Source organism: Bactrocera neohumeralis, chromosome 2 (assembly GCF_024586455.1).
Source record: "Bactrocera neohumeralis isolate Rockhampton chromosome 2, APGP_CSIRO_Bneo_wtdbg2-racon-allhic-juicebox.fasta_v2, whole genome shotgun sequence".
NCBI classification, from domain to species: Eukaryota; Metazoa; Arthropoda; class Insecta; order Diptera; family Tephritidae; genus Bactrocera; species Bactrocera neohumeralis.
In genome coordinates this window covers 27,022,934-27,049,081 of record NC_065919.1, presented here as the reverse complement: position 1 = coordinate 27,049,081, position 26,148 = coordinate 27,022,934, and the positions used below count along the sequence as shown (strand labels likewise).

Below are 26,148 nucleotides of genomic sequence, written 5' to 3'. Positions count from 1 at the left end.
AAAATAATAATACAAAAAAAAAACAGACATAAAAAATATTGCACGCCGATCACCCTGGATGGGAAGTATGCCTTCAACTCAGCGAAGTGGCCACACATAATCAAGGCTATTTATGAAAACACGCCCCTAAATATCTTATGAAAATTGTTGAGTTATTTTGAAAACAGGCGACTATTATTCGATACTGACAAAGGCATCAAGTGCTACCTTTATTCGAGAGGAGTACCGCAAGGCTCGGTTTTACTTTTACCTTACTATGGAACCTAATGTACGATAGTGCTAAGGAAACACCAACCAAAAGCTGTTAAATTACTTGCATACACAGACGACCTTATTGTGGTAACAGTGGCCAAACACCTAGATGGCCTCTGGACCACATACAGTGAGTGCATAAATGGTTTGCGCAAATGATTCACCTCAATGAGTTTAGAACTGGCTGAGCAAAATACGGAAGTCTGGCTCAAAAGTACTAGAAAACAAGAAAAAACGTTCACTTCGGTTGCACCGAAGCTAAATACCCTTCACAGGTGCATTTCTGTTAGTAACTATGTGTTTAGTTTATATGGAAGCTATATGCTATAGTCAACCGATCTGATCAATTTCTTCGGAGATTACATTGTTGCTTTAGGAAATAATATATACCAAATTTCGTGAATATATCTTGTCAAATGTGAAAGTTGTCCATACAAGAACTTGATTCCGATCGTTCAGTTTGTATGGCAGCTATATGCTTCGTGAATATATCTTGTCAAATGTGAAAGTTGTCCATACAAGAACTTGATTCCGATCGTTCAGTTTGTATGGCAGCTATATGCTATAGTCAACCGATCTGATCAATTTCTTCAGAGATTACATTGTTGCTTTAGGAAATAATATATACCAAATTTCGTGAATATATCTTGTCAAATGTGAAAGTTGTCCATACAAGAACTTGATTCCGATCGTTCAGTTTGTATGACAGCTATATGTTATAGTGGTCCGATATCGGCCGATCCGACAAATGAGCAGCTTCTTGAAGAGAAAATGACTTTTGCAAAATTTCAAATCGATATCTTAAACACTGAGGGACTAGTTCGTATATATACACACAGACAGACGGACATGGCTAAATCGACTCAGCTCGTCACTCTGATCATTGATATATGTACATATCGTCACCTGAAATGCAAAATAACGTATCATCAAAAAATTCGAAATTGAATGTCTTATAGATTACGCTTCACTACTTCAAATTACATACATAATATTACATATGTTCAACATTTTCCGGTTCTCCGATCAAATATAAACTAGTTTTAACCAATATTAAAATTTTGTTTTACTCTTGTTCCATTTTATTTCATGTTTCATTCATGCCACTGTAAATTTCCGAAAATGTTGTTACGTTATTTTGCATTTCAGGTGACGATATATACTTTATAGGGTCTCCGACGATTCCTTCTGGGTGTTACAAACTTCGTGACAAACTTAATATACCCTGTTCAGGGTATAAAAAGAGGAAAGTACATCTCTCACTATAGGGGAGTGTGAGATTCCAGCGCGCCATTAGTCCGAATTTTCCAACGTGTTCAGAGCGTTTAGAAGACTCTGAAAATGCGTTCTTTTATTGCCTTCGCGTTTTAAGTAAAAGGGAAAAACTGGAAAGCTGTCAGCAAAGCGGCAGCCTCAATCATGACAAAACTGAAACATATAGAGCAGATTAGGTGTCCGTCAGTCCATGCCATAGAGGTCTTATCACTCGCGCGAAGTAATACATAATCAGGCGATTCCGTTTTAGAGTCTGGAGTTGGGAGTAGGTTAGGTTTAGCGGATTGAAGTTCCGCACTCGGGCGTTTAATGCTTCCCCTACTTAAAAAAATAGACATACAACTCAATGACAAAAATAGTAGTTTTCGAAGAGTAGTTATGGGCCCTCAAGTCAAGTGATTTGATGAGTCTGTGCAATGAAACTAAACTATATAATGTTGATGTTGCTAATCCTAAAGCAGATAATCAGCATCTACATCAAGTTCTATCAAAAGTACTACGAGTACCGTATAATATATAAAGTGGATTTTGTGCGATTGTCATCATGTCCACAGCGCGACCCATTTTATAGGGAAAATGTTGAGGCTAACAAAGTTTAGGTAGTGGAGCTTGGTTTGATTTCGGGTCACGCTGACCCAACCGAGTGCACCTGGTATTACGGGGGTATTCTTGTCTAGGATTTTGAAAAAATCGATTTTTTTGAATATCTTGATAGTTTAGACTTTCAAAAATATGACCTTGGAAGGATTTTTCAAAATTCGACTTATTTTGGGAGATACAGCTGATTTTGTGACGTGGCGTCCGTGTTCACTAGAATTGTCTCCTAAACTTTAAACGCGTTTTTCTCAAATTTCTTTGGTAATATTTATTGTATGCAAATAAGTGAAAACAACAAAAATATGTTTCTTACTTGGTTAAAGGCATGCAGTGGCCAACATTTTTAGGTTTACGTGCAGCCTAAGTAATATAAATGAAAAACAAAAAACAAAAAACTGAAAACAAAACACAGAATTTCTGAAAAGTATTTATGCGCAGTCACAGTAAAAGCATAAAAATCTTAGCTAAGTTAGCTGCTAAAAATCCACGCTGATTACTCGCTGACATTAAAGAACGCGAATATCAGTGGTGGTAAAAACAATAACCACAAAAAAACAAGAGAACTCAGCTTGCCAGTGCGTTACACGAACTTTACCTGCGCCACATCGTATTCTTTCATTACTGCAAGTACACGACAATTCGGGTGCCGTCGAGACTAACGATACGACAGCTTCTGTTTAGCTCGATAACCAAAGCAAACTCACCCTCGAGAGCAAAGTGGATACTAATTCGACAACAAACAGCACAAGTCATACTGGACCCGACCCATTGAAGTAGGAGCACTGCAGTAGTACTTGCTGGAGCTATAAGGTCCAGTGATTTTTGAACACGGAGTAATGCCTGATTTAATACACGCATTTTTACACAAAAGTAAAAGGTATTTTTCGAATGAGAAGCGTAAGGAAATAGTAGAAGCTTTTGGGCTCAGTGTTGTAAGAAATACATTGGACTAGTCGCTTGCCTACGTAGATAAGCCCGAGGCAAATGACGCCTTGGAAGAGAGTTTCGGCGCATTATTGCTGACAGGCTATGCAAATTACTGCAAAAAGTGATATTAGATGAAATTTATTCGAGCCAATCGCGGCAGGCACTTGCTCGAAATCTTTCTTAAAACATAATGGCAAACCCTTATATTTATAATGAAGCTAAATTCTTGGTCATATCATTAAATTATAAACGTTTCATTTTTTTTTTTGTAATCCACATGTCCGGAAATACCCATTAAATGTTTCTCATACTTGTATTATATATCAGTCTCTTCTAGGAGTCTGTCTATATCTATGTTTATCTATTTCCAATATCTCTCGCCCTATTTATCTTTCTATTTCTCTCTCTCAGTCGTCCATAGAAATCAACCAGAATAATCAAGCATAAGAAACAGCGCAATCTTCTCTTTTTCTTTTTAGATGTAACCAAGAAGTCAACCCATAATCGTACGTTCCAATAACAAATGTGGCTCAGTTACAACAAAAGTTAGGTTAGGTTAGTCTGGCAGGCCAGTGAGACTAGTTTTGTTCCTTTACCCTACCAGATGGAGTTCAGTTCCTAGGTAAAAGAAAAGTAATCATCCTTTAGAATGCCTGCACTTGACGCGAATTTTAGCAGACTCTGCGGCCTCACTATCGATACCCCAGATGCGTACAGTGTAGTCTTGCCAATGCGGGACAAGTGCACAATAGATGATCCATTGCTTTCTTGGTGCCCTGCTCTAAACATTTCCTGCAGTCTTCTTGATTTGTGAGTTCCATTCTGCGGGCGTGTGCCGCAACCAGACAGTGACCAGTTAGTAATCCGATCATGTTCCTACAGTCTCTTCTCAGTTACAACAAATTAAATGTAAAAAATCCTTCACTATCCAAAGTGATGATTTCAGTGTAAGTGAAAGTCAACTTGTTCCACCAAATCAATTGACAATAATACTCATACTAAGCTAACCAGCAAACAAAAATGAAACCAGGTTGCTAGAAACACAAATAGATAAGGCCGTGAGGACACTCGTAGTACTCTCGGTACATAGAAATCTCTGAGGCGCGCGATCATGATGATTTGCTCGGGTACAAGAAGCGAAATGGGACAAATTTCTCGGTAAATTTAGCAGAATAAAATATTGATGACAATATCAGCAAAATATTGACACAAACAATAAGTTGTTGCTTTTGTTGGCAGCAAATGTGGCTGCGAATGGCTTAGCCCACAAAAAATGTATGTAAAGAAGGAGCCAACAACAACAACATAACATAAATGCAGATGTGCCATTTAAATATAATTTTGGATAGTTCACATGTTGTTGTTATTGTTGTTGCTATAGTAGTTGTATGCAACATGTTGTTAATTGTCAAACATATTTAATATGTTACTACAGCGATTTGGGCGCAACAGTGTTGCCAGATCGGTGATTTTGTGTATGGCAGTTGTTGTCAGCCTACTCGTTGTGGCAGGTCCAATTGCAGATAAGTATATGTGTGTAATGTTGTTGTTGCTGACATCGGTTTGCTGCTTACAAGCTTTAGGCTGTGTGTGTGGTTGTGTGTGTATGACAAATTTTATTGAACAATTTTTGTGTGGCAATTGAGAAATCAATTTAATGCAACAACAAGCACATGCTCGCTTAAACATCGACAGCTGAGCATAAATCGAGTGCAACAAAAATGGTGAATAAATGGGAAAACATAAGTTAGAACGGCATACATTTGAATTGCAATGTGGCTTAAGTTTTCATTGGATAAGGTGACCGCACCAAATTTTCATGAATGGTACAAATTGGTGCATTCCCGTCGTGAAGGTTAGAAAAAATAAAAAAAAAATTAAATCGCCATCATTAACCACGCTGTTTGTAACACCCAAAAGATAACGTCAAAGACCCCATTAAGTAACTGTACAACTCAGGAAAGTTCTCTGAGCGCCATTCACTTGGAAGTGGCCAGAAACGAAAAAAGAATCCGTTTGAAGGCAAGCTAAAGTGAGAAGGCGAAACATCCCTCCCCAGGGTTGTGCGCTGGGTTTAGGACTCGCCACGTAAATTTAAATGACGACCACCGCAAAAGTATTAAGCATTACGATTTAAGAGAATGCACCTGGAATATCCGGGTCTTTTAATTGGGCAGGTGCCGCTACCAAGCAGGTTCGTAGAGAGTTCGTAGAGTTAAGGCAGATATCACCGCCGTTCAAGAAGTGCGATGGGCAGGAGAGGACTGAAACGAGGACTATGTGACCAAAGATGTCTTCTATTCTGCTGAGCTCTGAGAGCATTCGACGCAGTACCCGACGGGGGAAGCAGGAAGAGGAAGACCTCCACTCCGTTGGAAAGACCATGTGCAGAAGGACCTGGCAATCCTGGGAATCTTTAATTCGCGCCAAACAGCGAAAAGGAAGAACGAATAGCGCTATTGTAAACTCGGCTATAATCGAGTAAGGGGTGTCTACGCCAATAAAAAAGAAGAAGAAGATATATAAATGAACAGCGTGACGAGATATCGATCTGAAATTTTGCACCCGTCCTTTCTGACCAAAAGTTGCTCATTTGTCGGATCGGTCTATATCGGACCACCATAACATTCAGCTACCATACAAACTGAACGATCAAATTTAAGTCCTTATATGAAAATTTTTGTATTTGAGAGATATCTTCCCGAAATTTGGCGGGGATCATTTCTCAAGGCAAATGTACAATCTCCAAAACTAACTCACTTCTCGTAACTTTCGACTTGTCAAAATTTTTTGACACAGTCAATCATACAAGTCCACTAGAGAACATCGAACAATCAACACTCCCTCCAGGGCTGAAGAGATAGACCTTGAACTATCTGAGGGATCGGCAATCATACGTAATGTTTCGAGGGAAGAGGGAATTTCCAGTACCTCATACGATTCTACGATTCTGACGATATTGATCGATCATGTGCTTCTGTTCCACCCTCATTAAATCTTACAAGATTTATAGATAGCATTCACATTCCACCTGTGATTTTATATACGACAGCCTGTGCTCTTTCACTTCTCATAAGACCGATTACTGCCAAAGAACAGAGCCACAACAAAACGTTTAAGACGTTAGCCGGCAGCTTATAGGGTAAGGACAACGAAACGTTGTTGCCAACATACAAGGCAATGCGCCGGCCAGTCAGAGCTTAAACTCCGCTGCACCGATATGGCCACTTGGATGTAGTGAAACACAGCCGAAAAAGCTTCAGACGTGTCGAAATACTGTACTACGAACGAATATTGGATGTCTTTTGATGTCTCTTGTTGAACACTTAAATAGCGAGGTCCGCATGCTTCCGGTCTAGGAACATAATTTCAATAACAAAATTTCCTCCGTCTAAAATGTTTAATATTTCCGTGGTCGAAGTCGAGAAAATTCCAGTTTTACAAATCCAAACATAACTAGAACTTCATATTAGAGAGACTCTCATTAAATTCCATGCCGTTAGATTTTCTCTGAAGAACTACATATTCTTTGTTTACGAACTTTACAAACAAAAATTATTCTAAATTAAACAAAAAAAATCCAATTGTCGGAAAGTTGTATTCTTTTCAGCTGGTCACTTTATTGCACGCACTGCGGTTTGGGCCACAGCCTCCATGCTTGCGTCGAACTAAAGCGAAATCACACAGTTTTTCATGATGTACCATTTCGATACAAAATGTCGCGTACGAGCAGCATAGCAACAACAAGAATAGGTAATCGGAATACAATGGCAACAATAGCAACAATGTGAGTATAATGTTTGTAAGTAGCAAGTTGCGGTGGCAACCCACAGACCCACTAACTGAAATAAATCTTAAAAATATTGAATTCATTTGAATTTTTTTGTGTTGCCAGCAAATGTGCCACTGTTGCAAGCAGGTAAAATGACTGCGAGCGTGCAGCAAAACGACGCTGAGCGCTAGAATATTATAAAAAAATCACATGAAAACCGAATTGAAGAAAAACTTGCCACAAGCTGTTGGCATTCTTGTGCAAATCCGACGACAAACGCCAAACGGTGGGCCATAAGACTTTTATATATGTATGTGTAAATATGTAAGTTTGTATCATAATGGATGTCATTTGTAAGATTATTTGTTTCTGTTGTTTGTTTGTTGTAAATTCTTGTAAAATTTAAGGAATGTCAGCAAAAACAAGCAAATTATGATTCGGTACTCACTGGGCGATTCGGCACCATGCAGCGGACTCTCGCAGTCCACGATCAGTGCCTCGTTGTCGGAGTCGTCGTGGTGCATAATGGTGGTGGCGCCGGGCACAAATGGTTCCATATTGCCGCCCGTTGCTGTGGCAGCGCTGGTGCTGGGACTCGAAGTGCCCGACGTGGCAGCCACATCGATGGAGTCATCATCATTTGTGGCGCTGGCATCCAGCTTGGAGCGCTTCATGGCCGGCGAGTCGCCACGAATGCCGGATTCAATGCCGCTACCTGTTGCCGGTATGGTGATGCCACCTGGTTGTGATTGCTGTAACGATAATAAATGTAAGTAATACATAGAAGTTTAGTAATGGCAATAAGCTGCTATTAAATTGTTTTCACAATATTCATAAGTGGCTCTGCTGTAACTTCCCAGCACACATTAAATTACTTGATTGCCTGCTTTGAATGCTGGCTCGCGTACAAAACACTCTAAGACCTATTTTCTCAGTACATATCTACACATACACATTTATATTATATTTTCATCGATTTTTTTGTTTTCCTTATTGAGTAAATTTGTAATTGTAACAATGCTTTCCGCCAATTTGCGTTTTCTAAAAAGCTGTTGGAGGCTCTCTGTCATTCAAGCCCAGCCAAGCGTGGCTGTTGGTCGCCTAGAACGTGTCAAAGCCTAAGGAGTCGGAACAATAGCCATTGCAGCTATGAGTGAGCACAAAATTGACATAAAAAGAGTCGTAGAGTCGAGTAAATAATTGAAAAATAGGAGGAAATGTGAGAAAAAAATTAAATGAATTTGCAATTATGGAAAACGAGGATTCTGGAGTGGAGTGTGGGTGATGTGATAATAAATAGAAATAACGAAAAAATTGAGTTTATTAAATGCAGTTTTCATAACTGTTAATAATAATTTCAGAACAGAGTACTTACAGAAGAAAACAAGCTGATAAACTGCCTTAGGTTTATGTTGAAGCAAGAGCTTCTAACATACTTGTAATACTTTAGTTTAAGATAACTGTTTAATATGTATATTCAATATTTCGTATAATTTTTTTAAAAAACCCAGTGTCCCTGGGGTATCTCAAGGACGCAAATGGGAAGTGGGCCCACAGCAGTGAAGAAACACTTCAGATGCTTCTCGACGCTCACTTCCCGAGCAACACGTCCTCTGCGAGGGGATCTCTCGGGGTGCTGGATGACGATTGTGCGGCCTTTGTCGGCATTCTGGATGAGCGACACTTGACGTGGGCGATTAATTCGTTCAAACCGTTCAAGTCCCCGGGACCAGACGGCATCATACCAGCGCAGCTGCAACAGGCTGTTAAGGTGTCATGCAGCTGGTTGGCACCTATCTATGCGAACTGCATTAGATTAGGTTACATCCCGGGGCCTGGAGACGAGTCAAGGTTACGTTCATCCCGAAGGCTGGCAGGGGCTCTCATGTCACGGCCAAGGATTTCAGGCCAATCAGCGTCTCCTCCTTTCTGCTTAAGACTCTGGAGAGGCTGATGGACTGGTAAATAAGGAGGCGCATTCCGAGAGACTATCTGTCAGGAGCACAACATGCTTATCGTAAAGACAGGTCAATAGATACTGCGCTGCATACTATCGTGTCATGGCTCGAGGAAGCCATTGAAACCAAGGACTTCACTGTTGGGACCTTACTTGATATTGAGGGAGCTTTCAACAATGTCCTGCCTGAGGCAGTAGTAACTGCTCTTGACGGTCTTGGGGTTGAATCGAACTTCAAACACCTCATTCTCAATCTTCTGTGCGACAGAGTAATCGAAACAGAATGGGGCAGCGCGCGTGCGAGGCGAAGCGTTAGTAGGGGAACACCACAAGGTGGAGTTCTCTCTCCTCTTCTATGGATCCTAGTCGTTAACGAATTGCTCAAAAAACTAGAGGATCGCGGCTGTCGGGTGATTGCCTATGCAGACGATGTAGCACTTATGGTCAAAGGAAAGTTCCTTAGCACCGTGTACGAGTTGACGCAGGGATATCTCAGCGTTGCAACAAAATGGGCGATCGGAAGTGGACTCGCCATTAACCCAAATAAAACGAAAATGGTTTTATTCAGCAGAAAATATAAGATCCCGTTGGCACCGCTGCCGCAAATGGGAGGTATTCGCCTGCAACCGGCGGATACAGTGAAATATCTAGGGTATATCCTGGATAGGAAGCTTTCATGGAGGCCGAATATCGAGGAGAGAGCAAAAAAGGCATCTATTGCCTTATACTGCTGTAGAGGAGCTATTGGCAAAAGATGGAACCTCTTACCAAAAGTGGTCCTCTGGCTCTATGACACCATAGTCAAGCCCATCTTGTTCTATGGTGTCTTTATGTGGTGGAGGGCTTTAGGGAAGACCACACTTGCCAAGAAACTCGAAAGCGTTCAACGGGCTGCGCTAATTAGCATATGCGGTGCATTAAGATCCACCCCAACCATGGCACTTAATGCAATTTTGAACATAACGCCGGTGGACATTGCCGGTAGGTGCATAGCCGCGAAGGTGGCTATCAGACTCAGAGAATCTGGATTCTTAAAGGAACGCGTATCTGGACATTCGAATATCCTCACAAACTTTGACTGCATACCGGATCATGGATCATGGAGTCGCCTTATCGAACTCTGGCGGCTCCTTCTTTGCCCATATACCGGCGAGGGAGATATGGGTGGGAAGAAGCCGTTGGAGGAGAGGGGCAGCAAGCTTCTTCACGGATGGGTCAAAACTTGGGGGAAGGTCGGTGGAGGGATCTACTGTCGGGAGCTCTCCATAAATTCCTGTTTCAGGCTTCACGACTACAGCAGTGCATTTCAGGCTGAGGTCGCAGCCATCAAAGTAGCAGCAGATTTGCTGCTACGGGGTGCATCCACCTTCAGAGAAGTGACCATTCACTCAGATAGCAGAGCGGCAATACTAGCCTTGAACTCATTCACAGGGCGTTCAGGGTTGGTCGAAGAATGTCTAACGTCGCTATCTCTAGCAGCTAGAGTTTTCGTGATTAGACTGGTATGGGTGCCGGGCCACAGCGGAATTGCAGGCAATTGCAAAGCTGATGAGTTAGCAAAGAAGGGCACCCTAGAATCATTATCGGTAGAATGGGAACGGATCGGTGCTCCTGTATCCTCTGGCGGGAATTGAAGTTAAGCGTCTGTGTAATTATGCATTGGCTACAAAGCGCTTCGCCAATCTGTAAGTCCGAACAAGGGAGTTCTTTTTCAATGGCATCACAAAGGACTACATTATTAGTCTACGTGTGATCTTTGATCGGCCATTTAACCTGAGTACTACGGAACCGCTATCAATGACTTCACCTTTGCTTTATCAGTGTGGAGGAGAACTGGAATGCTTGAAGTCTTACTAAAATATTAGTTGTCGACCAACAGCTATAAAGTTTTGACCGGATAGAGTTCGGGATCTGAACAATTTTTGCCCGGCTTTGAGTGAAGGCAGTTTCTAATGAGCTGTTTGATTTATTTCGAATTGGAGTTTGGGCAAGTTTTGGATTTGGAGTCTAAGCTTTTAGGAGTCAAAGAAACTAAATGCTGAACCGAGCTCATATTAACTGGTCAGCTTCCATTAATTTGAATATTATCGTAAACGTCGCTTTTGTTAGTTGATTAATGGACACAACGACCTCTTCGAATTATATTTAGTTAAAAAATTTCAAGACTAGGAAGAAGCAGATTGCATTGGAAGCAGATAGCTAAATATCAAATATCAAATTCAAATAGTGAATAGTATATCTCTCATATCCGTTGAGTTTTGTCAGCAAATGACCTCTAATATAAATACTAACCGAAATATACAGTTGTTAGCGGTATATTTTAATGTTAGCATTGATTTATATATTATTATGTTAAAGAAGTTAAGACACTATAATTTGACGTGGCGTTTACTAAAAGAAGAAAATACCCTGCAGGAAATATTTGTGATTTCTGAAGATAGATTTCTTCTTCCATTTCAAATGTATTTAAAGCGCAAGATTGAACGCTTTTTTGTTGATATATTTTTTCATTAGATAACACAGACAAAAACCGAAAGATTTTGACTTTTCCCTTAACTTGAGGTTACACAAATCCAAAATTGGGTTCGGCTAACCACTAATCCAATATCCTTAGTACTACATAATTTCATGACCTCTATATTTCTACAAGTTGCGAAAGTAGATTTGGTGCAATGCGTGTTTAGTTTCTTCTTAGCAGAATCAGCAAGAGTAGGTGCTCTATTTCTTACACGGTCCTATGATACATGGGGCGTACATATCGAACACTCATTCATGGTTTTGCCTTCCACAAAAAAACAACAACACTAAGTTCTGTATACAAACGGAAATTTCTGTTTCTTATGATACTTATTCCCTTTGGCATTCAAAATCGCCACACAAATGAATATGGCACAGTGACAGACACTCGTTGGCGGTTACCCCAACTTGACTTCGCCAGTGGCAGAAACCGTAGAGTCATTGTCAGTTAAGGCCAGTTTATAGTATAATCAGTGTTCCATTGAAGGCACAAAATCATTTACCGAAACGGATGAGTAAAAAAACAGGAAAGAGTTGAAGAAAAACGCTCAAGAATAAGTTGCTCAATATATAGTAGTATAGACCAGAGTAGAAAAAATTTAGATGGAAGTGGAATAAACAAAACTTGAAACGTTTTCCGGTCAGAACTAAAAAGGGGTATACATATATGATGGTATACCTGACTAAAATAGAGACAAGGGCAGACCATTTAAAAGAACAAATAGAAGATTTAAAGGTAAAAAAGTTTAAAAGCAATTATAATAAAAAGCTGCCTAGTTGGAAATGGAGTGGCATTTAAAAAAAAAAAATATTTGAAAAGATAACGTTAGTGATTAATTATGTAAAATAAGAAAAGCTCATGGATGGTTTTAGTGATTTTAACTAGAATAGTTTCGGCATGATTAAACCACAGTATATGGTAGCCAATAGAATTCTCTAACGTCGCCTTTTTGTCCAAAATTACGGTAAATAATGAATAAATTAATTTTTTTGATGTGATCTTAAGCCATTCCCATGGACTTTATTGAAAGTTTGTAGTCTCATTTGTAAATAAAATTGTAAAATTTTATTTTATTTTTGTTAGGTTAGCCTAGATGGTCGATCCTAAAAAGTGGATATCACTTGCCACTTTAGAACGCCGTTCCTATGTGGTACCTAGAAATCCTATAAATATATATCACGAATACCCTCATTTCGGCTTTAAACGAAAATAATCCGAGTTTATGTCTCGGGTGTCCGTGGGTTGCAAGAACCCGCACTTGACGGTGGTGTTGGCTGACGCAATTGTATGACGGTCTGACACACGGGTGGTGCAGACTGTACACGTCGTAAAGGAACCAGTCAGTTGCTGACTTGCAAAGTTCTCGACAAGACAGACTGGTTCTTGGAGTGGGGACGAATGTTGGGGGGGATTGATCAGAATGGGAGTCATACTGCCTATTTTAGCTCCTATGGACCGTACAGTCCTCTGTTGGCCAAGATGGTGGAGTGTGGGCGCAGAGCGGAAACTAGATGCAGATTACACAGTCGTAGAGGCTAAGGTCGCAGTAGTGCGTTGGCATCAGGAGTATATTCCTTGTGTATCTTAAGGCCTGAGCAGGTCTTAATATGGCTCCACCCATTGCATGTATTACACCTAACCGAGGTGGAGTTTTGATGAAGCCTTTCCCTGCATACGCAGCAGAAAAATTCCTTCGGGCCCGGGATTGTGCCCAACGAGTCAGGAGGATACAGAGCATTGCATATGTTAAGCGTGCACTAAGTCTTCGAATGCCCTGCTAATCCAATCTCACACCCTCCTCTCTTTGGTCTGACCCCGTCGAAACAGCATGTTTCCTGGGCCTACCGTTGGATCACGCCGATGACAACTTATCTAATTCTTGCCATCCTAACGAGGAGCAGGTACCCATTACAACAACAACTACAACCAACCAGAAATTTTTTGAGGTAGCCAATGTCAGCTTCGGCTATATCTGCTGGTTAACCGAAGGTATGACTGTCAAGATGCTTCAGCATTGCGTATGACTAGAGTTTTGGCCTTACAATATAAATGCCTATTGAACATTAAATATCCTATAAGAATCTGGGGGCCGTAAAAGTGATAATCGACCAACACCTGCTAAGCGCACGTGATGTTTATGGGCCCAATACTAGAGCGCAATATGAGATCCGACACGTTCCCACTCCGATGTGAGTGGGGTAAGAATGCCCCGCTCTACTAGCTCATCGGCTTTGCAGTTTCCAGCGATTCTGCTATGGCTAGGCACCCAAACGAGTTTGCTGATGAAGTATTCTACAATATCTGCTCCAAAAATCTCTATGTGAAATAACGGATCCATTTCAAATATAACCAAAATACTAAAGTAGGAGATGAAGTAATAAGTTCTGAATATGTGTTTTAGAAAAAGTCAAACCAGCAAACTTTTGAGGTATCTATTAGCTCTTCGCAACTTGGGAGAGAATACTAATGCAACATTCGCAAAAATTAGATCCAAGGAATCTCGAATAAGAACTTCTATTTGATATTTCTCGGAAATCATTAAAATAACTTGTTGTATGCGCGGTGCATGGCAATGTCGAACACTTGGAAGCATAATAAGTGATAGAATGCGAGACGAAGACTGCATAAAGAACATAACTGGTGCAACCACAGAAATGGTTTACGCACTTTAAAGTGATACATCTTGAAGTGCTGCGGCTATTTACACTATTTGCGAATCACGTGACCATGACGTTGGCTTTGTTTGCAAAGGGGTTACGAAGAAGTGACAATGAAAAAGAGAGCAAAACATGAACAAGTGCAGGAATCAGCAAAGTAGTTGCATGTACACTTTGTTTTCATTAAAAGCTAAAGCGGAAAATCAAGAATGAATCGAGCAACAGAACAACAATAAATAATAATAGTAATAAAGTCGGAAGAACGGCTTCAGACACAGATGAAATTGTTAAGCGAAATTGTACTTGAATTAAGCTGCCACAAGCGCTATATAATAGCAGCTTAGAGAGAAAATGGAGGCGAAAGAGAGTAAGTGCAAATAAACATTTCTAACGACGCCACGCGGTGTTCCCAGTCGCGGCAAGTGCATTGGACCACCGAGAGCCGCGTGCGCTACTTAAGTGGCACTATGACATAGTAAGTGCAACACTTCGAATTGCTGCACCATGATGGCATTCGTTGCGCATGCGCCACACTATTTTTCACCGCTTTAATGCTATTAACATTATCACAGCGCAGCGATCGCGGCAAGTGGATGGCAAGTGGAGACTATAGCTTACACTGCGCTACGCTTACGGTCTGCTCTTAGACATACATACGCATATGCATAAATGCAGCTATTTAGCTAGATTACAGTTTCTAAAGCGTTCAGATTGATTTGGAGATAGCCACTCCGTGTGGGCCGCAAGCGTGCAGACGCGCGCTATCTTCTACGCAGTCCAAAGCCATTTAAAGTGTGCGTAGTTCCATTTCAATTTACTTGCTACACTTTTTTTTAAGTGACTTTTGGTACGCACCTTATTTGGATTGCGTTGGCGTTTCTTATCGTTGCTTACACCGGGTACATCTCTATTTTGGCTGGTGGACGGTGCATCCGGATCAACTTTTTGGCGATCTGCAAGAAAAAAATATTACAAAAGTTAATTCAATTTCTGCTTGTTGATTTTAGAGTAATTTAATTTGCTTAATTTGGGGTAAAGGATAAAGGAGAGATAATTTCGCAATAGGCGGAAATGAGCAAAAACTAGACACCAGATGAACATCTTAATCTTTAGATAAATTTAGTACAATTCCACTTTAATAAGCAAAGTACTTGATGACATGAAATGGAGATTGACCTTGCTCGGATCCATTATAGGGTGTTATATAGCAGGATTAGGTTACTTGCCTGCCGCCAAAGCGAAAATCAGAATCAAAATTCCAAATGCTGGACATTTTGTCGCTGTTTTCAGCGACACCGACAAAGCAAAACAGTGATAAGCGTTTAAAGAGATCTCGCAATGTCATATATGTGACAGTAAAAATTTGGAACAAGACCCGAGTCCAGCAGTTGCTGAACGTTTGAGGAAAATTCGATTTGCAAACTAAAGGGCAGTGCTTTAACTACTAGAAATCATTAATTAGACAGCCCCAATGTCTTCGCCTGTATGCAGCAGGACGCAGCTGAAGAACACACAGAGAAGTCAGTATACCGCAGTCCGGACTATCACAGAATATATCTTAAGCCGTCGACCAACTCCATACTGAGACTTGCATGTTTTCGGTTGATAGAACATAATGGACGCCGCCCAAAGCAGTTTATGCTTGTATGTTTTCGTAGAAATACATCGCACAACAGCAACTATATACCGACGCGATTTCAGACGCGACCAAGTTCAGTCGCGCAATGAACGCCATTCAGAGTGAAGCTATCATTACGCGCTTTCAGTGAATGAATTCTAAATGCCACCCATCGCAGATCGTGAGCTAGAGCTGTCACGTGAAACCAGAGTGATCCCAACGCAACATTGTTTTGGATGTTATACTGGGTTAAACTCCCACCTGTCCAAAATAGACCCCGACATACAAAACGCGCAAAAGTCTGCGTATCACACGAACTATCTCCTTGAATGCCTCGCTAACTTAACACCCCTCCTCCTTTGGTACAAATCCATCGAAGTAGACCGTTTCCTGGACCAACCGCCAATTGATTTCGATGAGAGTTGATTTTTGCATCCTGGTATCTTACAATTAGATTAATCAGGACAGACGACATTTTCCGATGAAGAAGCAACCATGGTGGGAACCTATAAAAGTCGGTTCAGTTCTGGCGATTGTTGTTGTGGCTGTACTGGACACACTCACATATTCGTGCAATGCTGCCGAGTTCACAGTCTTTGGCCGTGTCTATTCCGGTTAAGTAAACCCGACTATAGTGGTAATGGGCAATTCCGGCGGTTTATGAAAACAGAAATTTTAAAGCTTCCAGCAAGCTTGTCTTTTCGAATTATCAGACAACACAATTCCTGGGGTAGCATGAGAAACCGCTCCATCTAAGCCTACTTTAAAAAAATTTCAACGACGAATAGCTTTCACAAACTCGTAAAAAGAGCAGCTTTTGACAACAAACCAGATTATTTAAAGCAAATCTTTCTAACTTCTTCCTAGCGAAGCAAATGGGTCTGGTAGTAACGAGGGCAAGACGAAATATCTCTTGTCATCAAACAAATAGTCGTCGTATTCGCGACTTGGCTCCCACGTCACTGTAGACAGTCATAATTTCGAAGTCGTAGATAATTTCACCTATCTTGGAACCAGTATTAACAGTAACAACAATGTCAGCGTCGAAATCCAACGCAACATAACTCTATCCAAAAGGTGCTACTTCGGAGGCAATTGAGAAGTAAAGTCCTTTATCGACGAACAAAGACAAAATTCTAAAAGTGTCTCATTATTCCCGTCCTGTTATATGGTGCAGATGCATGGACGATGACAACATCTGATGAGTTGACGTTACGAGTTTTTGAGAGAAAGGTTCTGCGGAAGATTTATGGTCCTTTGCAGAGTTTGCTTCGTCTCTTTGGACAGTAACCCATGCCACATTTGGTTAAGATATCTCTTTCCATAAGAGCACTTTTTTCGCATCGTTCAGTTTGGATGGCAGCTATATGCTATAGTGGTACGATATCGGCCGTTCCGACATTGAGCAGTTTATTGATAAAAAAAAAGAACACAAGCAAAATTGCAGAATGATATCTCAAAAATTGAGAGACTAGTTCGCATATAGTATAGAGACAGACGGACGGGCATGACTAAATCAACCCAGCTTGTCACCCTAATCATTTATGTACTTTTAGGGCCTTTGACATTTTATTGTGGTTAGCAAACAAAGAAGTTTCTCTCCCTCTAGGCAAATCAAAAAATATATTGTATATTTTAATAAATATGAAGTATTAATATTTTAAATATATTCTGCTGTAAATTTACGAATGGTACTTACACTTCAGTTCAATTTCTTCATCATCCAGCAGCAATGAGACTACTTCTTTTGGCTTGAGAGTGTCGGGTTTGAAGTTGCCACCACTTATGACCATACGTTGAATCTGTAAATTGAAAAGTAATACAAAAATAATATGAAAGTATTGAATAACAATAAATGTATTTTTATTTCCAGGCAATTTACTTAAATCAGATCGGTAAAATAGCAGAAAAAGAGAGGCTATTTTAGGAACCACCCATGCGTGTAATTTATTACTGAGAACAGATCAAATTCACTCTTCAATTCGATATCGAAAGACAATTCTGAATATTTAAAGACTGTATGAATGCCGGCTTACATTGTCCAACAAAAGCGCCTACCCCATTTACAAAAACATACAATTTCCATTAAAAAATGAGCAACTCCTACAAAGCAAAACCAAAAACTCTGAAACTCTACTCGCTTAATGGAGGAAGGCGTAACAGCGGTATCGCCTTCGACAACATTTAAATTGAATAATTAGTTTCCGGTGCGGCAAACCGAAAAACAAAACTACAACTCAATGCAACAACAAAGGTTGCAACAAGAATACCGAATAGATTGAATGGACAACAACAACGCGCACACAATATAAAGCGACAACATTTCATGAAAGAAGAGCAGATCATTTTACTACTGATCGCACAAGTGATCGCAAGCCGTGTTGCATGCAACCAAAATCTAAACACATGTGCTACACAACAAGCGCAACTCGCTTTTGTGGCACGAAGCGGAAGAAGGGCTAGTGGCGACACGCTAAAACGCACGTGCCACGCAAGACAATGAATGCGGGCGCGCACATCCCGCAGCCCGAAACACTACGATCTTGTAAGTATGGTATGTGTGGAAGCAAGTGTGTCTTTTAAGTGATTTCAATTGTTTTTGTGTGCTGGCAATTTGAAACGTTTTGCGGTTACCAAAAGGGAACTAAGTGCTATATACATATGTATGTATATACAAGGGTATAAGTGGCAAGTTCTGGGCACCGATCGCAAGTGCTTAATGCTTTAACAAGTTTGTGCAATGTTTGAGTCGAAAAAACAGCACTCACCTCACTCTTCTCCCGTGCACGCTGCAAAATGCGCTCTTCAATGGTGCCCTTGCAGATTAGCCGGTACACGGTCACCTGTTTGGTTTGTCCAAGGCGATGTGCACGATCCATTGCCTGCTGGTCGACGGTGGGATTCCAGTCGGAGTCATAGAAAATCACCTGAAATTAAGAAATATGATTAAATAATATTTTTAACTAACCATTACCTTAACTAATTTTAATTATTAATTGTTTACAGTTAAAGTATTATTATTGCAAGCAAATGTTTTATTAAGGGGCTCTACATAATCTACGAAAAATTGAATGGTAAATGGTGTATTTCACTTTAGGAGCTGTGTTTAGATTTTAAATCAAATTAATCTTGAATAAATCTCCTAAACGTAGGCAACGTTTTGTTGTGTAGCAATTATGTTGCCTACATTTGTGGAGATGTAAAGGGAACTGCATGTCAGTTAGAATCCTAAACCCATGTATAAAATATTTTCCTGATCAGAAATATGAAATACTATATATGTATATTTGAAAAACTTTGGAAATATTATTAAAAACAAAAAAAATAAGGATCCCAGCCCTTGCCGAAATCCCCTCTCACTTCCACTGAATCCCTGAAAACTTGGGTCGCTGCGGAGCATACTCCGCGTACATATCTACGAAGGATATGTGGGTGGAGTGAAATAGCTGAAGAAAAGGCGCTATTAGTTCTAGGAGAAGGTTGAAGGGGAATTATTCTGTCGGAAGTTCTCAATCAACTATTGTTCCAGACTACCAGACCACTGTAGTATCTTTCAAGCAAAAGTGGCAGCCATGCTTCTATGAAGTGCTGCTTCTTTTAGGGAAGTATGCATCTATTCCAATAGCAGAGCTGCTATACAGGCCTTGAACTAGCAAACAATGAGCTAGACATAGCTAGTCAAGGAGTGCCTGACCTTAACGGTTGTTAACAACAAGCTACTTCCATATTACACCTCAGACATGTATTGTACAGCGGAATTGTCGAAAAATGTAAAGCCGATGAGCTTGCAGGAAAGGACATCCTTACCCAAATCATGTCAGGATGGGAACGAGCACCTACGTATTCGTGTACTCAAACGCTGGAAAGAGTGGAACATAAAAGTTCCTTGGAACTACCAGCTCTTAGCTATGTTCACATGGGTTTTCCAACTGGCGACTGTTTCATTGACACTCACGCGATAAGGATAAAGATTTTGAACGACACGACTTGTCAAAGTTGCATGAAGGAAGGCGAGTGGGAAACATTCAGACACTTTCTCCTCCATTGTCCAGGTTTCCTCGGAGGTATGGTTGAAGCATCACTCTTTCCGTACTTTCTGTGAATTTGGCGAATCGGCCGGAGTAGATATTATAGAACCGGCAAGAAATTTGTGGCTGGTCTTCTTAGCCGTCTTAGGCGTCTCTAGCTGTCCAAGTGGGATTATTCGTGACCTCACCTCGCGAAAATAAGCCTATTATCTAAACTAACCTATGATTAAGAAACTCAGATTGGATACAAATAAATCCTTCTGTTGATATTACCTCTTGTTCTGATTTATTAGAACTTAAACAAATATTTAATGATAATATTAATTTGAAAGAATTCAAAGTAACTAACTGGAATTAAGATATGTTTACATCCATGTCGAAGGTTTTTTCAATATTCTAAATATAACTTCGACATTTCGATTGGACAAATGTAAAAGAAGTTAAGGTCTCGAGTGTATGAAATAGTCATCAATTCTTCTATCGGAAAATAGATTCCAAAAGAAGTGCGGACTTTTGTTCGCTCAAGCACGAGGTAGGTATGTATTTTCTGACAATAAATATAAAACATTGACTCACAATATCATTAAAATTACAGTAATTAATAGCGGCATTTGCGCTCACACTCTCTCCTGTCTTTATTGGAGACAACGAGCCGCCTTGCAAAGTTAACTACGAAGGAGTTACAACAAAAGCAACGGGATTGATGTCCTTTCGCATAACTCGGAGACAATATAAAGTGCGCGCGAGTAAATAAAAGCGAATTTCCGCTGAATCCATTGTCAATTAGCAGCAACTAATGCCAACAAATGCCACCACTTACAAATGCAGACAGTTTGAAAGAGAAATAAAAAACACAAATTAAATGTGTGGAAATGGCAAAGAAATGTGAAATTATTGCAACAACATTACATACATACATATTTGCAAGTAATGTAAGCTCCGTAGACGCCACAATTGGCACTTCTAACGCCAGAGAGTTTACTCAACGGCTGGATGAGCTGCCAGTGGATTCGGCTCCAGCTGGCACTGGCCACTGCTGTTGGTAATGCAAGCCGCTTGTGATTTATGCATGAACACTTGCGGAATAATTTATCAATGTCAATGGCAAAACCACTGCCAGCCCAGGCAGAGTGCAATCTTTGCAGCCGAAACGCTCGCATGCAGGCGGCAAGGCGCAAGGAGCCTGTGAGCCTGCGTTAGGGGGCGGCTAGCCGGCGAGACAAAGCGTGAAGTAAATATTAGTTGATTGTGTGGATAAACATGTGTTTTCACAGGCATACATACATACAAATTCAATTTATGTGACAAAGTGTGCTGGAATGTACGCCGATGTTGTTGGGAATTCAAATGAGAGAAGTGCTGGGGAGGCAGGAAGGAAGTGAATCGTATTTATTTTAAGAAGTTTTAGAGCGGTCACTTCAAACGAATCAGGAAGTAGTAAATGATGATAAACACACATACAAGTTAAACTGTATGTACTTTTGAGGCAGCTCTGATTGCTAGCGATTTTTATCACCAAAAAACAACAAATTGAAAAAAAAAAAACAGATAAAAAAGGGAGCTCAATATTCCGAAACGTTGCCAGCATATTAATGAGAGATTTGGATGATAAAACTGTTTTTGGAAAATCGAAGGCGCTAAGGATAAAATTACTAATTACAATGCGAAACGAGCGATTAAGTGGTTTTACGAGTACTGTGGAATTTTGTTAAAATAGCTTATGTTTACTTTAGCAAGTTTTGAACTTTTACATACAAAGTTTAATATTTTAAACCTATTTTTAGGAAGAATGCTCCTCCAGCAAAAAATTCACAGTTATTTGTGGAATATTGTATAGATATAATTCTATGAACATTTTGGGTAGTTAAAAATTTTAAGTTGAATTAAGATATTTCGGCATTAAGCGAAGGTATGTTTGAGAAAATATTTACACATCTCCGATATCTTCGGTCTATAAGAACTAGAATAACGAAAAAGTTATATGAAGTAGATCATGAAGTACATATCTGTAACCGGATTTTGTAATTTAAGTTCTCTGAGTAAATGATATTTCGAAAAAATGTATTTTTCTAAGTTGGTAAAACTGTCATTAATTACTATGCCGAATATGAGCGCGATCTGTCAACTAGTTTGTTTACAGCAGCTGCTTAAAACGGTACACCTCAGTATTGAGTTGCATTTTTACAATGGATAAAAATATTGAAAACACAATTGTTCTCTAATTTCGTATTTCTAACCAAATGCACTGCCTGCGAAATCGTTGTGAATATTGGAGAAGACTTACGGTGTTTCACTTTTATCGAAAACACAAGCCTATCAGTACAAAGCCTTCAACGATCGTCTAGAGATGTTTGAAAATACTGGAAAAAGATTGAAGGAAATGTGGATTGCAAATCATTAGGCAAGTGTGCTTGACATGGCAAGAGAGCTCGACATCTCTCGGTAGTCCTTTCGAATGATTTTGATGGATATTTTGGGTATGAAACAACGCGTTCTTAATTGACTCGTCCCGATAGGGCTGGTCTCTTTGGACATGCTTGATCGTGCGAATTCCGATCCCACATTCATGGAGAGCATTATAACTGCCGATGAGACATGAGTTTTTGAGTTCGACATGCAAACACGCCAACATTCATCGGAATGGAGGGGAAAAAACGAGCCGAAACCAAAAAAAACCAAGCCAAAGCCGCTAAAAAATCAAGGTGATGCTCATTGTTTTCTTCGATATTCGTGGATTGGTGCATCATTCATTTGCTCCAGAGGGACTGACGTTTAGTAAGGAGCTCTATTTGGCAGTATTGAGGCGTTTGCGGTGAAACATCCGTCGAAAACGGCCGGAATTGTGGAAAAACAATACATGGATTTTACACGATGATAATGCACCATAGCATCGAGCCACGATATTTCCCGTATTAAATCAACAAAATGTAATTGGGCCTAATATTTGGTATGTACTAATACTTAACAACTAAAAATAAAATAAATGTGATTTAAGTGCAATTTCGACCATTTTTAGGTTCCATAACCTGAGGGCGTTATTTATGCAAATTTCATTCCGATATTTTATATGGTGATTCATTTATATATTGTGATTTTAAAGAATCTGATGGAATTATTTTTGGATCGATTTCGGCCATTTCAAACTGTAAATTTTAAGTTATCTCTCGTATCAACAGAGGGAAGATCGGAGCGCTGCAATTAAATTCGTATCTCATCTTGTTCTTTTCGAAATAAGTAAAAATAACTTTAAATATATTTTGGTTACATTTACTCCGATAAAACTTGAACAGATAAAAGATGAGTCGCGCATACTGCGATTCAAAGTGTACTAAGAGAGTATAGTACCATAAGCATATAGCAATGTCGTTGGTTTACTAGGGTGCCAGCAGCAAAACACAACATGCTGACCAATAACTCAAACTGAGGAGACAAAATACTTTCACTATTTCCAACTAATGTAGTTCCGAAACATCAGCATAGCCCAGTTCGACAGGCAGCGGTTTAAACTGGCTTGGCCCGGAGTAACAAACAAAGTAAAATCTCTGATTTTGATAATATCTAATACATCTGAAAGTCTACAAAAATGCCACGGAAATGGAACTATACGTTGACGACAATCGCTATACAGGGCCCGGCAAGTGTAACCAATTAAAAAAGCCATAAATTCGGTTTGGAAAAATATTTTCATTTATTTTAAAGTACAAGATGTGCGAAAATAATCATAAATTCAGGACCAGTTCACTTTTGCTCGATATGACCACCTTTTGCCTTAACTATGGCCTTGAGGCGGTCAAAAAACGAAACGGTGCTGTGTCTTGTTGAAACGTCCATGGTTTGTGACCGAAATGTTTGTTTGCCCACGGCTTCAAAGCAGCCTCCAAAACGCTTTTCCGATAATATGTATGTCGCAATTACTTTGACGCCAGTCTCGATGAAAACGATTGGAGAGCGCCCATCTGCGGTTACAGCGGCCCAAACCATTACTTGTGGCGGGTGCTGCCTAGTGGTGGCCAACCGACTTAGATTCTCGTATGAACGGCCGGCCAAGTAAACCCTATTGTTTTGAGAGTTTACGAATCGGAAAAATTTTTTCGTCAGAAAACAAAATGTTCGGAATTTGACCGCTTTCGGTCAAGCGAAGCAACTGCTTCGCTCTCTCAAGTCTTACTTGTTGCTGCTTCGGTGTGAGATCATGGGCCTTTTGGAACTTGTAAGGCTTAACCTTGAGCTCATTTTTCAATATGCGTCGGATGCTGCGGTCGGATATTTTCAGTTCTTTAGCCATTTGATTGGCACTTTGTCATTTCGCTCAAGTCGCTTCTTCACTTTCCGAAACACCTCACGTGACGTTGCAGTCTTTTGATGACCACCTCCATGGCGTTTTGCGATGCTACCAGTATCATTGTAACGAGTGATGGTGCGATAAAAAAGTCTTCATTCACATTAAGGTGTTTGACTCACGAACAATTGATGGCTGGGATTTTCCAGCTAAATATAAAGCAATCACACTATTCACTTTTGGCAAAACGCTTTTGTACACTTGTGAACAATACTCCGAACTGTCATTCAGCAAATTTATAAACAGCTGATTCCAGTGCGACAGCCGCGCGAACGGTCTGAAGTTAACACTTCGAGTGCCGGACCCTGTATGAAAAATGACTAACGATTTAAGAAAATGCACCTAGAATGCCCCGAAACCCTATAGCAAAGGTGCCTCTATCCAACTGGCAGTAGCCCTCGTTAAATCTACTTGTATCTATCAATATATAATTTTGAGTTGAAAATTCAAACTTCTCAAAACATCGGAATTATACAGGAGCTGCAAGTTAGGATAAAAAAATAATATCCAAACCACGTTGAAGACACAAATTTCAAGACTAGCAAATCATGAATGCGATAGTAGAGAGAAAAAGGAAGCGGAAATGGAGTAAGTAGAAAAATATGAAATGACTGCAGCGTACCAAACAATATATGTGTAGGTATGTACATAAATACAAGTATATTATAAGTAGTTATGCATATGTATCTACTTCCTTGCAGCAGTCCTTTTGAAAATTCGCTTAATCCCTCACTTCATGCGAGTTGTAAGTACTCCGGCACTTTGTAGTAGCATTACTTCCGCTTCATAGCAGCCAAGTGGCTGGCAAACGGCGTACGCACTTGTGTGTGTGTGTGTGTTTGTGCTTGTGTGAGTGAAATCTTTAAAGGGTTGTAATGATTCAATAATATTTTAATATTCAATAAACGTTCAATGTGATCTTGGAGGAATTTCCTTCTTTCGTTCATTCACTGCGCTTCCTGTTGCTCTTTATATCTGGCTGCATTTCCTCAGAAATTATAATTTTCCTTTATTATCTGTTACACGAATAATTAGTTGGAAGACGCCCCAATTCGGTAGTTTTGATTTTCATTCGCATTGCAAGCCGTGTTTTGCATGCTTAAACACGTGTTCTTCGTTTGCTTGGGATTCACATAAAGCGGGCGCATTTGAAGTACCGAAGAGTGCATTAGAGACTATATTATTATTCAGCGCATTACGCAGACTTCCATTCAGAATGGTATCCTAATCAATTCTGTTCACAAAAATGCAAATTTATGACAGAAAGCAATGCAAGCGAAGATTTGCTCATTTTTTCCCACAACGATCATCTACAATATTTCAGTCCTATAAATAAGTTAATATCTTAACCTTTTAACCCTTTAGTCAGCTGTATCTCAGAAGAGATTTGAGAATATCGAAAAATATTTACTTTTTAAAATAAAATGCATATTTATATGTATAGTTCTCAAGGTGATATCTAACATAGTACAATTTTTTTAATCTTTGGAAAATCACATTTGGTGTCAAGGATCGAGTTTCAAGAAAAACTATTGTTCGCATTGTTAAAGTCATTATGATTTTCTTGCTGAAGTACCGTTAGAAAATGTCACTATAGATTTTAGAAACACTAATTCTCAACCGAAGCCCAACATTTTCTTAAAACTTAATATAGTTTGAGTTCTTAGTGTTTTTAGTTATCATAATATAGTTTCCTAGAATATCAGGGGAGGTTCAATTAATATGAACACCGTAGAGTTCACAACACTCTCAATCTCTGTTGTAATCGAAAAAAGAGAACACAATTTGATTTATTAGCAATTTTCCAGGAGTATCTCATTCATATTTTTGGTGGATGTTATGATTAAGTTTGATTAGCATGCTAACCTTACAATAGGTAAAGTCATTCCGATCTCACTTCAAATAATAAAAGAAACAGGGAGTGGTTATTGCGAAAAGATTATGAAACTATTGTAAAAATGTAAACACAATATAAGAAATATGGACCGATGCTTCCACCGGCCCACAATCCACACCAAACCGTTGTTTTTTCTGGATGAAATGGCAGCTCTTGAATCTCTACAGGTTGCTCTTCGTCCCAAATGCTGCAAATTTGGCTCGAAAACGTCGGGTCTGTGAAAAATTCAAGATCCCTTAGAGCGAGGCGATGTCGCTTGGTAAGGTCGAAGGGCTTCAGTTTTGTATTTTGTACGCTTTCACTTCCAGATC

The 26,148-nt window shown here is 39.8% G+C and overlaps 1 protein-coding gene across 2 annotated transcripts in view; it reads right to left on the bottom strand.

The window, feature by feature from the left end:
• The window catches only part of LOC126759545 (chromatin-remodeling ATPase INO80), an 88,516-nt gene that overhangs the window by 37,443 nt on the left and 24,925 nt on the right, over window positions 1-26,148 (bottom strand). For both annotated transcript variants that reach the window (XM_050474421.1, XM_050474413.1), the window contains 4 exons: window positions 18,342-18,500; window positions 17,273-17,375; window positions 14,811-14,908; window positions 7,272-7,575 (listed from right to left, as the gene is read on the bottom strand). In XM_050474421.1, coding sequence (XP_050330378.1) covers window positions 7,272-7,575; window positions 14,811-14,908; window positions 17,273-17,375; window positions 18,342-18,500 — 664 coding nt within the window. The remainder of the gene's footprint in view (window positions 1-7,271; window positions 7,576-14,810; window positions 14,909-17,272; window positions 17,376-18,341; window positions 18,501-26,148) is intronic.